Below are 11,820 nucleotides of genomic sequence, written 5' to 3'. Positions count from 1 at the left end.
TGTTGGAGTGTGGCTGCTGGGGCTGCACCACGGACAGGCTGCACGGAGGAGGAGGCGTGTATGACATTTCACTAAGCGGTAGCACTAGTTTATCTACACCTTCATGCAGTACGAAGACTTTTATTTCTATTTTGCCCTAACAATACGGGATGGGTTTGGATCTATAAACTGAAGCCTTCTCAAAGGAAATCTGTTGTTTAAAGAAGCATTTATGCAACTAACTTTTCGCGGACACGTTATTTTATGCTAAAGCACTTTTCCAACTTGAATTTGATATACCTCGTATGGGTTAAACTTTGTTTTGTTTTTTGTCAACCCGATAACTTGCTTCAGGTAGCGTATGGAAGATCTTGTGCGACTCATTGTTTGGATGTAAGACTTCAAACTGCCTATCTGCATCTGTTCACAAGGTTAAAATTAGCATTAGCCGGTTAGCTTCTCAATCTGCTACTGCAGCTTTTTTTTACTTAGATGCTGACTTATAGGGGTGTTTGTGCTGAAAATAGGCCAGGTGCGGTGTGCTACAGATAGGACTTGCTGTCCAAAATTGAATTGCAGTGTTTGCAAAGTGTAGCTCTCAGACTAGCAGATTAGTCCTGGATTCTTTAGATCAGGGCTGCTGTGCTTGGGAACATGCTGCTCTCTCTGGTCGTGCACACGTACTCTTTGCGGTACTGGTTTCCAGCGACTATCATGCTGGGGACAGCTCCAGCCTACTTACTATCATGGGGGGTCTGGCGCCTTCTCTCCACGGTCCTACCTGCCAGAGTCTATCACACCTTAGATGACCGACTGTATTGTATTTATCAGAGTATGGTCCTGTTCTTCTTCGAAAACTACACAGGAGTAGAGGTAAGCAACTAAACAACTGTAACAATTCTGTTTTTCTCTACACGTTCATACATCGAACAATGCAGATCTTGACCGATAACAACTAAGTTGTGAAAACTAGTCTAAATTGGAAAATGCAACAGTTGCCTTAGGTGAGCAGTCTTGTTTGACAAGTCCTGATAGGCCAGATATGTTGCATTCTTTTGCACCACTCCTTTCATTAAACACATTTAGTGCTATGACTGTGAAATACAAGAGTGACCAGATTTTGATTTGTACGAATACAAATGTATTGCATTTATAACCATTAATGAATGCTTTCTTTGTTGTAGATAATAGTGTATGGGGATATACCAAAGAAAAAAGAAAATGTAATCTACCTTTCCAATCATCAATGTACAGGTGAATTTAAGAATCCCAAAGTGTATGAGTTTGCACTGTTGTTTCTAAAGTTCTCTTAATGCTCTTGTTCAAAGCTGACTGGATCATTGCTGACATGCTGGCCATCAGACAGAGTGCCCTTGGCCACGTTCGGTATGTTCTCAAAGATGGACTCAAGTGGCTTCCACTGTATGGCTGGTACTTCTCTCAGGTAATATGACTGTATCAAGATTAAACAAACATATATGTGCAAATAATGTGTGCATTTTAATATTACTTATTTGTCCTACATCTTTAGCATGGAGGAATCTATGTCAAACGTAGCTCAAAGTTCAACGAGAAGGCCATGAAGAAGAAGCTGCTGAGACAAACTGAAGCCGGAGCACCGGTAGGTTTGGTTTGTCACTGTTATTTGCATAGAAAAGACATTATGAATTCATCTGTTAGTTTCCAAAATAGTTAAGCATAAACATCTGTCAATGCATTGTCATAGCATTACACATCTTACTGTCTGCTGTGATGCTTAGCTCATGCACTCAACCGATACAAGAGCACATAAGGGAAATCTACTGAAGCACTTTCACTAATGGTTCTGAGCTGTAACAATATTGATCAATTGGAAAAAAACAAACATGTATGGTGAAATGTTTTGACTGTTTTTTAAAGTTAATTTGGTCATGGTGTGTAGATGTTGACAATTTATTTGGTTGTTAAAAAAAAGTATACCTAAATTCCTTTTTAAAGTTGAGTTTTGCTTCTCTTCTACAGATGTACCTTGTCATCTTCCCAGAAGGAACTCGCTATAATCCAGAGCTCAGGAGTGTTATCGCTGACAGTCAGGCTTTTGCTCAAAAAGAAGGTACTGGCAATTTACTCCCTTACATCTTCATCCACTAAACATCTAACGTTTATTAACTTATCTATGTCTCTGTAGCCTTTAACATTGTGCTTTGTTTTGTGACTGTATGTCTTAACATCAAACTACCATGAGACCATAGATCTGGCATATTTATATGGGTACATGTTATGCACTGCCCCGTTTAAACATAAATGAAAAGATATGTTCATATAATTTATCTTTTCCTTCACTTCCATATTTTACTATAATTTGCATTGTTTTGTTGTTTTGTAGTTAAATGGGCTCACAATCTTCACATTGCAGAGATTAAACCTCTATCCAGATCTCCAAATATCACCTTCCTCCATTAATCCAAATAAACCACGAGGAGGAATTATGCGCTCATGACATTATCTGTTATTAGTGAGGTATTAGTGGCAGCAGTGGTTCAGAGGCACCAGACTGAGAAATCTGGCCTTAGCGCACACTATCACAGCATCACAACATTCATTTATCATGTGTTGTGTTGCTTTAATTGATCTTTTTTCTCAAGCACTCTGGAGTTCTATTAATATTTATTAATAAACTGTTGAAGAGATCCTAAATGTTTTTGACTCAAATGTAATTAAGAAACTTAAGCATTAGCATAACATGTTGAGCGATAAATGTGGGAAATGTATAGAAAAAACTCTTGCTGTTAAGATGCTATGGAAATAAAAATACAGTTATAAACAACTTGCAGTGTGTTATTAAATTCTTAGTCTGTTTGGAGGTTCAATTTAGCGCCTTTTAATGGATTGCCAAAATATCTGATGGTCATCTGAATAACTCTGATATTTTTTGTCATTATTGATCACCGCTATAAAAACCTTACACTCCTATTCTACCAATTAAATTTTTTACCATTTAACGAGTTTGACCATGCACTAAACTGAGCTGTCTTTGTTTTGCCCAAAGGACTTGCGGTTCTCAAACACACACTGACCCCGCGCATGAAGGCATCACGTGTGGCTTTAGAGGCGATGCAAGGCCATCTGGACGCAGTGTATGACATCACTGTGGCCTATGAAGGCACTCTGAACAGCAACCGCCACAGAAATCCTGCTCCGTCCATGCCAGGTAAATGTGGTGCTACTAACCCATTGTCAAATTATCAGCTTTCACTAATTCCCTACTAAAAACATGTTCAGCAAATTATGTCTGGGTTTGTTATTCCCAGAAATAAAAACAAACGTCACAAATCAGCAGCATTCCCATCCTGTAGATCGATTATGTTTTTTCAGTGTTTTTTAATTCTTTCGTGTTCCTGGGTCAATAAACACGGTTCTGAACAGGAAAAGAAAACATCCCGTTTCTTGTGAGTACACATCCATGTGTTTTCACGAAAACAAAAAGCATTCTTCTATCACGCACTTCCTGCACTGTTGACAATAACTAACGTCTTTGGTAATTTACTTCAATGTCATATACGTAGGTCAAATATCAAACGTACACTGTAACTGAAACTGTAAGGCTCCGCTACCATGAAGATTGCTTTGCTGGAAATGTTCCATAGTCACAGTATAGCATTGCGCTTATCCATCTCCATGGAGACAAGCATGTAATGACACTAGAGAAAGTTAAAGATCTATAAAGAACCAACCACACTCTTTTGGCCAAACAAAATATTGCTAGCAAAGCAATACAATCTACATGTTAACAGGCAGGTGGAAGAGCCTCCACCAGAGGACTTGCATAGTGCTCCTTTAACTGTAAAAATAACATTCTTAATCTTGGCTGTTAATGATAATGAGAAACGGAAGACTGCTATCTAAATTGTATATTAACATTGTCCCACATTTAAGTTTTTCTATCTGAGGACAGTGGGCCATCCTTTTGCCAAAATGTCAGTACTGTACAAGAAATAAAATTCAAATCACATTTTCACCCAACGGGGCATTATAAATTGCCTGTGGAGGGTGGAAAAGGAGTTTTGGAGATTTTAGATTACTTTTTTGTTCTCCACCATTTCAATTTTGATGATGATTTTGCTTGCAATTATGCTTATTAAGAAATTAATCCTAAATATTATTCGTTCCATTACTGAGTAACACTAAAGCACATTAACTACCGACTCTTGTAACTGATCACGACCTGACTCACTGATCTGTTAATGAGTACATGAGTACTTTGTCATTGTCGCCTATGTTGATTTTAAAGTCTTAACGTACGTGCTGATTTACTGAAAGGCTCTTCCTGTTTTTGTTTAGTCTTTTATTTTTTTATGTTTGACAGAATTCCTGTGTAAAGAATGTCCGCGTGTCCACATTCACTTCGAGCGCGTGGACATAAAGGAAATTCCTCCAGAGCCCATGTTTTTCCGCAGGTGGTTGCACCAGCGCTTTGAGCTCAAGGACCGGTAAGAGGCTGGAGGAATGATTCATGGTGGTTTACAAACGTGCCTCTGAAAGTTGAAACTGTTTTCTCTGTTTGTCCTGTAACCATATTTGTCCACATTAATGCTAATCATTTGATTAGGTAAACTTTTTTTTTTTTTTACAATAACTAATATCATATTTAAAACAAAAAAAACTTTTTCCCAGGTTGTTGACAGAGTTCTATGAATCGGAGGATGCAGAGAAAATATGCAAGTTTCCGGGAGAGGGCAAACTATCTCCTCTGAGCCTTTCTAAAACAGTCCCATCAGTGATGATTCTGGGAGCGCTGACGCTGCCTTTACTGCTGACTGAGGGCGGCAGAAGGGTGTATGTGAGGACCTGGGTGTACGGGACACTGCTTGGATGGCTCTGGGTCAATGTGTTTCCCTAACAAAAGGTGCAGGTGCAGCGGCTCGCATATTCACGCACAAAGAGCAGAAGATGGTGCCATTTTTCTGTATCAGAACACAAGGTATAGTACAGCTGTGGAGTGGCACAGTGATGACACACTGTCCCAGTGTTTTTCTACTAACTGTTCTCTGCAGCAGTGCAGGTTTAAAGAAACAGTTTTGTCCTTTAAGAGGCCCCTCAAAACAAAATATTTAATGTATCTAATAGTGACCCCTATTCAATAATATATATACTGCATGCTTTCATTGTCATCAATCATTATTAAGTGACAAAAATATTAAATGGTAGTTGTAATAGACATCTACATCTATTAAAGTAAGAGTGCCAAGTACTCTCGACAACAAATGATCTAATCACAGTCAGCGTTTGTCTGGCATTTTAAACACACCAGCCAATTCTTAATGTATCTCAAATTAAGTGCACTGACTTATTGATATCAGTTGTCCATGTTTTGTTCGTCACACAGGAATTATGCACTTTGCTTTATTAATGGTGGAATGTGTTCGATTTATAAGATATGTGTTTGAGAGACTTAAAATCATATATATTTGATTCATAACTAATCCAGAAGTATGTCTTCATTTTAAGATGTCACTGAAAGCCAAACATTGCACCTTTTGATTTGTCCCCATTTTTAAACTAAAGTGTAACTTGCTCTTCTCTGTAGAAGTTCATGAAATAGCACCAGCTGCTATGTTTACCATGAAAATTACTTGCTGTCTAATGTATGTTATAAGTAATTTATTCATTTGCTGTGCGTTATTTATCATGTGTCTGTAACAGCCACTAGTGTTGAACTGCCTAGCTGTATTTTTTAACTCACTGTGATTGAACTTTTAGAGAGAAAAGTGTGTTACATACATAAAAAAGTAGCTTTACTTTAAATCACAAATTATTGCCAAAATCTGGGAGTGTATGCCACATTATTTTTAACTGTATTGCCATTTACATCAAGTATGTTTGTTTTTGTGCGTTTTATATGTATTGGTACAGATTTAAACCTGTTGTATGCATTCATTATTATTCGTATGTTCATGAAATAGTATCTACCTATCTGACAAAGCCATGTTAACAGTATGTCACAGGTTTCTGTGCACTCAAAGCCATTTGTATTATCTGTCATTGTATTGTATTATGCACTTATTGTCCATTCTTGTTTACTTTTTCCACCAGTCACTTTACATTGGTCTTGTCCTGTAGAGTTTAGACTTACTTGTTTTCCCTCATGTAAAGTGGATGTCAGTTTTCACATCTCGCTACAATACCTCACTTTAAAAAATAAGACATTTTATAGGCATTTTTAACACGAGATCTGACTGTAACTCATCAGGACACTGCAGACTGACTGTACAATGCCAACTGCTGGAAATGTGTGCCTTCTCTTTGGAGGAGTCGGTCCTCAGTCTACTTAGAAGACCACAGTCCGCCTGGTGGCTGCATGTAGACACAGCCCGAGCTGCAGAGCGCTTTATAGTGGCTTATTTTGTTCAAATAATGCATTGGCTCTAACTTTCTGGTTCAATTTGGGACAAGTGGACATTTGGGTGTCTTATTAAAATAAAGTGTCTTTTGGGGGGAGTGCTGTTTTTATTGAATTTATTTTTTTCCGTACAGATGTGATGATGTCATACTGCCAGATGTTGAACCTGGTCATTTATTATTTACTATATCCAAAAACTTACAATAAAAATCTGCATTGTAACAAGTTCAGTCCCCCATCTGAATTAAATATTATTGGTCAGGAAAATGTTGCCACCTGCCGAAACCAAGCCATGTAATGATACTGACCGTTTTCTTTAAGTGATCCATGTTTTACCAATACATTAGACTACTCAATTCCATTGTCCTAACTGCCTGGAAAACTGGTCTTCTTGGACGTGTGGATTTCAGGCATATATGCCACAGAATTATAAAAAATAAAACTAAGATCCATGATCTGAGCAACCAGTCAGATGTCAGGAGAGCGCGTGCGTCAGTAATCAGGAAGTGGCTTGGAGCTTGGGCTTGCTCATACTGGAGATTGCTGTTTGTTCGCAGATCTAAGTACTGCTGCTACTGCTCTTTGCACAGAAGTAAGCTATTAAACTCAGGATGACAAAAGGGAAGGGATAAGTCACCGTGTTCCGTAACTGAAAACAGATATGTAATCTTATCGCTGCTGTGGTCTTTAGCCCACTGTAGCGCTACTTTACAACAGCGACGACTAGAGACAGTTTTCATTTCTGCGTAGGCAATACATAACTAAACTAACACTTTGATTTAAAGTTTTTTGTTGATTGCATTTTTCTTCTTCAAGACTTAATGATGGCCGTGGACTGGATAGGATTCGCCTATGCCGCAGCCATTGCCTTTGGAGGTTTTATGGGATACAAAAGAAAAGGTGGCAGTGTTTCTCATAACGCAATAGTTCATTTGAGTTTATCCTGATGTTTAACCTTCTCTCATGTGCAGGAAGTGTAATGTCGCTGATGGCTGGTCTGGTGTTTGGTGGACTGTCTGCATATGGTGCTTTCAACCTCTCCAATGACCCCAAGGATATCAAGATTCTGCTGGGTTAGAAAAACGTGTTAAAATTAACCAAAAGAAAAAAAAAATCTCAATGTGTTTTAATTATGTTTTAGTGTCTTCTGGGCTTCTCTCGATCGTGATGGGAATGAGATACAAGAAATCAGGGAAATTAATGCCTGCTGGTATAATGGCAGGTCTGAGGTCAGGCTCATGCTATAATGTACAACAAAGCTGCAGATATTATTATTGTCCATCCATAAACCAAAACATGTAATTCTCATTTGTGTTTTTATTTTTCCACAGTTTATTCATGGTGTTTCGATTGCTGCTTCTTATCATCATTTGACCAGAAAAAGGCTGGAGTGAAGGCTTCATATCTGTACAGGCCATCTTGAGAAAAAGAAACCATTCCGCCAAAAGCATTTCATTTTAAATATGTGACCAACAGGGTTGAAACATGCAGTGAAAGGAAGCCTATGCACTACTTAGACAGCAAGTTATTGTTTTTTTTTCCCCAGGTTGACATTGTTTTTAATAATAAATGTTGTAATACAGAAATATTAAATAAATGATTTTTATATAAAGACAATGGACACTGATAAGGCAACTGTTTTTAATTATGCTTTATTTGTATTTATATTTACAAAGCATATAATAATTTCAATGTTGTTTGTGAATTATAGTGTGGAGCAGCCATTAAGTAAAAATCTTTTAAAGTGATAATTTGGAGAGAGCAAACACTTCCATAACAGTCTTCACATAGTTGTCATCAGGTTGTGACTTCCTCTGACTACCAGGCTTCAGAAACCTGCTAACAGCTTCAGTTTTAGTCAGCCTCTCCTGAAAAGCCTGGAACAGTAGATATACAACATGTGAACTTGCATTTGAGTACATTGAGCTAAATTTGAACGTTTTTTTCACCTTAATGTTGGGGAAGTTGGAGAGGATCTGTGAAAATTTCTCCTCCAGCATCAGTGAGCATTCCAGCAACAGCACATCAGCATAGGTCAGTTTTCCTCCAACCAAGTAGGTCTGTCCTGACAGTGCCTGGGATTTGAAGTAGTACATTAATCTGATATAATGTAATCATTCAATGCATAATAGTTTTGTAGCCATATAATATTGTACTTGGACAGTGGTGTATTTTAGTATTTGTATTTTAGTTGTTTATTTCTGCATATGCTCTTGTTGCTGTTTTCTTAACATTTTAGAGGATTATAATTTGACACACAACCTTTTCAAACACAGGCAGGTAACGCTCTTTGGACTTTTTTTCAATGTTGTCAAGTTTTTGGGAGGCGTCTGAAGAAAATGGCAGAATCATAATCATCTCCATAAGGTCCATTAATCCCTCTGCATACATGTTGACCCTACAAAAAAGTTTCGTTTAAAACAGAAGTGTATCAATATTATAATATGTTGTAGCTGCATACATGACTTTCTCTTTGAGATCATTCCCATGAAGATTGTACTTCTCTGCCATGTATTGCAGTATCGCTTTTGTTTGGATGAGTTTCATGCCATCCATTTCAACAAGAGGAACCTGCTGAAACATGAGCGCTCCATCTGTGAAGAACAGAAAGAGCATGGCTTGTACTGACAATGAATAACCTAGATTAGAAGTGTAGGTGGGTAGTGCTATTCATTAAACGCTGCCAAATGTTGTAAACTATTAAACTGTATACAGGGTACAGGGCATATGTTCTCCGAGGTTGCTTACCTTCGAGAAGTTTTAGATATTGATCACGGGTTGTGAGAAAAACCTCCTCAAACTGCAAAAAAGAGAGGAAATGAACACTAATCTACATGTATCAAGTTTTAAGCGTAAAAATAAAAACTTACCTCAACTTTGGCCACCGTTAGAAGCCAGCGGATTGACTCCATTTTCCCCCTTCCATTGAAATAGTATAGTACTACTTTATCAGACATGTTTTGAATTGTTTTATGCAGGAGATAAGAAGTAGGTAAAATCCTAAAAAAATAAATAAATAAATAATAATAATAATAATAGAAAAACAGATACAAAAAGACAGGTTTGTTTCAAGTTGAAAAGATTAGGGCGCGTTTACAAACCTTCGCGAGGGTAAATCAGTAAGGTTTGTTTGAGAGGACTGGAGAAACACCCCCAAACTGGTGACTGGTGCAAGAGGCTGTTGCTCAGACTTGTTTTACTGCTTTGGTCTGATTTGGGCGTGGTAAAGGCATCGAGGTCATCTGGGTGCGTATGCACTCCTTAGACGAATACAAACTTTATTTATCCACAAGGGAAATTATTTGGACTCAAAAACAAAAAGTGCACACCGCAGACACGAGGAGGAGGATACTGCCCCTACAAAGGCAAAAGACCTTAACTCGCCATATTGTGAAACTGAGAAAAATTACTTCAAAGTTTCTGTTGCGTCTAAACAAAAGTATAATAAGTAGGGCTCCCAAAATTTCACAACTAGTTGCTAAAATGAACAAATATTTGTATGCTCAAACTTAACCTTTGATCCTTATTTTGCAGTTCCTGTGCTCTGCCTTTGTATCATGTGCCAAAAGTAAGGAGTAGTGCAGCTGCAATAGGCAGTAACTGACATTATCATTATTTGCTTGATTTTTTATTTATTTATTTTTTTACCAGACTTACATTCATTATACGATCATCTGACCAAGGTCGAGTCATCATGGTGTTTGTTTGAAATGATATAGAAGAGCTTTGGATTTCCTGTTTAGTGCTGATCAGGATAGTGACAACACCTGTACAGTGAAACAATCTGACAGACAAGTTACTTTTCAGTATAGTATGCACAGTATGAATAGAAAAACAAAATATTTTCACATTAAAGATAATATAAATATAATTAAATTCAAAGAAATATTAAGGCCCTGTGCCAAGGCCGCACCAAAAAGGAAGTGAGAGGTTGGATTTTAAAATAAAACACATTTAATAACTAAATCACAAACAAAACATACACTGTTACAGCATTTTGCCTTTGTACAGGAACTGCCAAATAAGGGTCACTGGTCAATTTTGAGCTCAATATTTTTCACAATATTTATTCACATGATAAAGGAGATCTCAGATATCCCCAAAATTAACTAACAACAATAACAACAACAACAACAACAACATTAACAAATTTTTGACCAAACATGTTGTTGCGACATTCTGCCTTTGTAGGGCAGAATAGAGGGGCCAAGTGTTTAAAAGTTATGGATCTATGACAAGCACACGGTCATTTTCCTGTATATACTATGCTCCAGGAGCTCAGGACATCTCCGCATAGCTCAATTTCCTCGTTAACTTGCGAAGGTTGTAAAAAGACAAGAAAGAGAAAGATATGCGGACAAGTCTCATATGAATGACTACATGTTGAGTGTCCATCTATGTTACTCTGTCCATGGTAGCTGGTTTAGTCGAAACAAGGAATAAAGTGCCTGTGGCCCAGTCTCCTGTGGTGCATCCAGTTAAAAGCACTTGATTTTGAATCCTTAATTGAGCCTTTTAGACTTTTTGTTTTGTTGTTTTTTGTTTGTTTGTTTGTTTGTTTTGCAGTGTTTAAGGGAGAATACTGACTATATTTTTGTATGTAACCTGATGGTATTGTACAAAAATAAAAAAGCATCCAGAATGGAGCCCACCGAGGGTGGGCGGCATGAATCTATTGGGTAAGCGCGGTCACTGCCGAGGTCTGTGGTTGCACCACGTCGCAACACTCATGATTTTCATTGGTTAGTAACATCGCTTATGCATACAGCAAAGGAGCATGGGAGATTTTACTCTGACTGAGGATCGTAGTACATTGCAGCACTATATAAAGTTTGTGCTCTTCTTGTGTAAAGTGGATGTGAGGGCGATCTGGCTGCGACATCTGTCACCCCATCGATCGCTAGGGTTGATTCGGCTGATCTGGCTGGCTAGGCGGGTGTCCCCTTCCTCCCTCACCGCTCCATGTGTGTCCCTCCCGATGCTCCGCGCTCGGTGGAAGAGGACGAGCTCCCCCCGGCGGACGAGCACCATCGTCGGTATACCAGTAGCTGCGCTCCCCTGCTAGAACCTCCAAACAAGCTCAAGGCCCATTTGTAGGAGAAACGTAGGGAAGTCAAGCTCCAAGCTTCAGACACATCCAAATGCGGCGCTGCACGTGGCAGTCTGCCTTCCTTTTTTTGGTTGTATTTTGTAATTATGTATTCTGTTGATTATTTATTGAATGCTAGACAAGATGATTCTTTTAATATTGTCTTTATTTTTAAGCTGCATTAAAAAAAATAAAGCAATAAATGACAATACTGTAGCCATTTAAAGATACTGGCAACTTGCATCTCTGGCAAATGGAGTGCAATCAAATAAATCAATTAATTAGCCTGCATACTGAAATGTATGGCAACAATCAGCATTACTATAAAATAGAACACTTCCATTAAAATAAAACAAATACATTTTCCAATTAA

The 11,820-nt window shown here is 38.1% G+C and overlaps 3 protein-coding genes across 4 annotated transcripts; 2 read left to right on the top strand and 1 right to left on the bottom strand.

Annotated features, from left to right (window-relative positions):
- The first annotated feature begins 29 nt into the window (after positions 1–29).
- Positions 30–6,584, top strand: agpat5 (1-acylglycerol-3-phosphate O-acyltransferase 5 (lysophosphatidic acid acyltransferase, epsilon)). The gene is made up of 8 exons (XM_020921465.2): positions 30–852; positions 1,164–1,233; positions 1,308–1,423; positions 1,511–1,600; positions 1,981–2,071; positions 3,008–3,169; positions 4,325–4,448; positions 4,633–6,584. The coding sequence occupies exons 1-8, from the start codon at positions 634–636 to the stop codon at positions 4,856–4,858; spliced, it is 1,098 nt and encodes a 365-aa protein (XP_020777124.1). The 5' UTR covers positions 30–633; the 3' UTR covers positions 4,859–6,584.
- Positions 6,585–6,795: 211 nt separating this feature from the next.
- On the top strand, positions 6,796–7,975 carry tmem14a (transmembrane protein 14A). 2 transcript variants are annotated; one of them, XM_020921482.2, is made up of 5 exons: positions 6,796–6,950; positions 7,175–7,258; positions 7,330–7,431; positions 7,500–7,587; positions 7,690–7,975. In XM_020921482.2, exons 2-5 carry the CDS (start codon positions 7,180–7,182, stop codon positions 7,730–7,732), a joined length of 312 nt encoding a protein of 103 aa, XP_020777141.1. In that variant the 5' UTR covers positions 6,796–6,950; positions 7,175–7,179; the 3' UTR covers positions 7,733–7,975. The 2 variants fall into 2 exon arrangements, with proteins under 2 accessions (XP_020777141.1, XP_055019063.1); XM_055163088.1 differs by lacking the exon at positions 6,796–6,950 and adding an exon at positions 6,962–7,104.
- A 19-nt stretch (positions 7,976–7,994) lies between these two features.
- Positions 7,995–9,615, bottom strand: gsta.1 (glutathione S-transferase, alpha tandem duplicate 1). Its single transcript, XM_020921475.2, has 7 exons — positions 9,460–9,615; positions 9,229–9,358; positions 9,107–9,158; positions 8,820–8,952; positions 8,621–8,756; positions 8,308–8,433; positions 7,995–8,235 (listed from the first exon to the last, which is right to left on the bottom strand). Exons 2-7 carry the CDS (start codon positions 9,313–9,315, stop codon positions 8,098–8,100), a joined length of 672 nt encoding a protein of 223 aa, XP_020777134.1. The 5' UTR covers positions 9,316–9,358; positions 9,460–9,615; the 3' UTR covers positions 7,995–8,097.
- Positions 9,616–11,820: the final 2,205 nt, after the last annotated feature.

The sequence above is a fragment of the Boleophthalmus pectinirostris genome, unplaced genomic scaffold (assembly GCF_026225935.1).
Source record: "Boleophthalmus pectinirostris isolate CB_2022bp ecotype Guang Dong unplaced genomic scaffold, ASM2622593v1 HiC_scaffold_5, whole genome shotgun sequence".
In the NCBI taxonomy this organism is placed as follows: domain Eukaryota; kingdom Metazoa; phylum Chordata; class Actinopteri; order Gobiiformes; family Gobiidae; genus Boleophthalmus; species Boleophthalmus pectinirostris.
The sequence above is the reverse complement of the archived record's forward strand: the minus strand, read 5'-3'. Positions and strand labels throughout refer to the sequence as shown.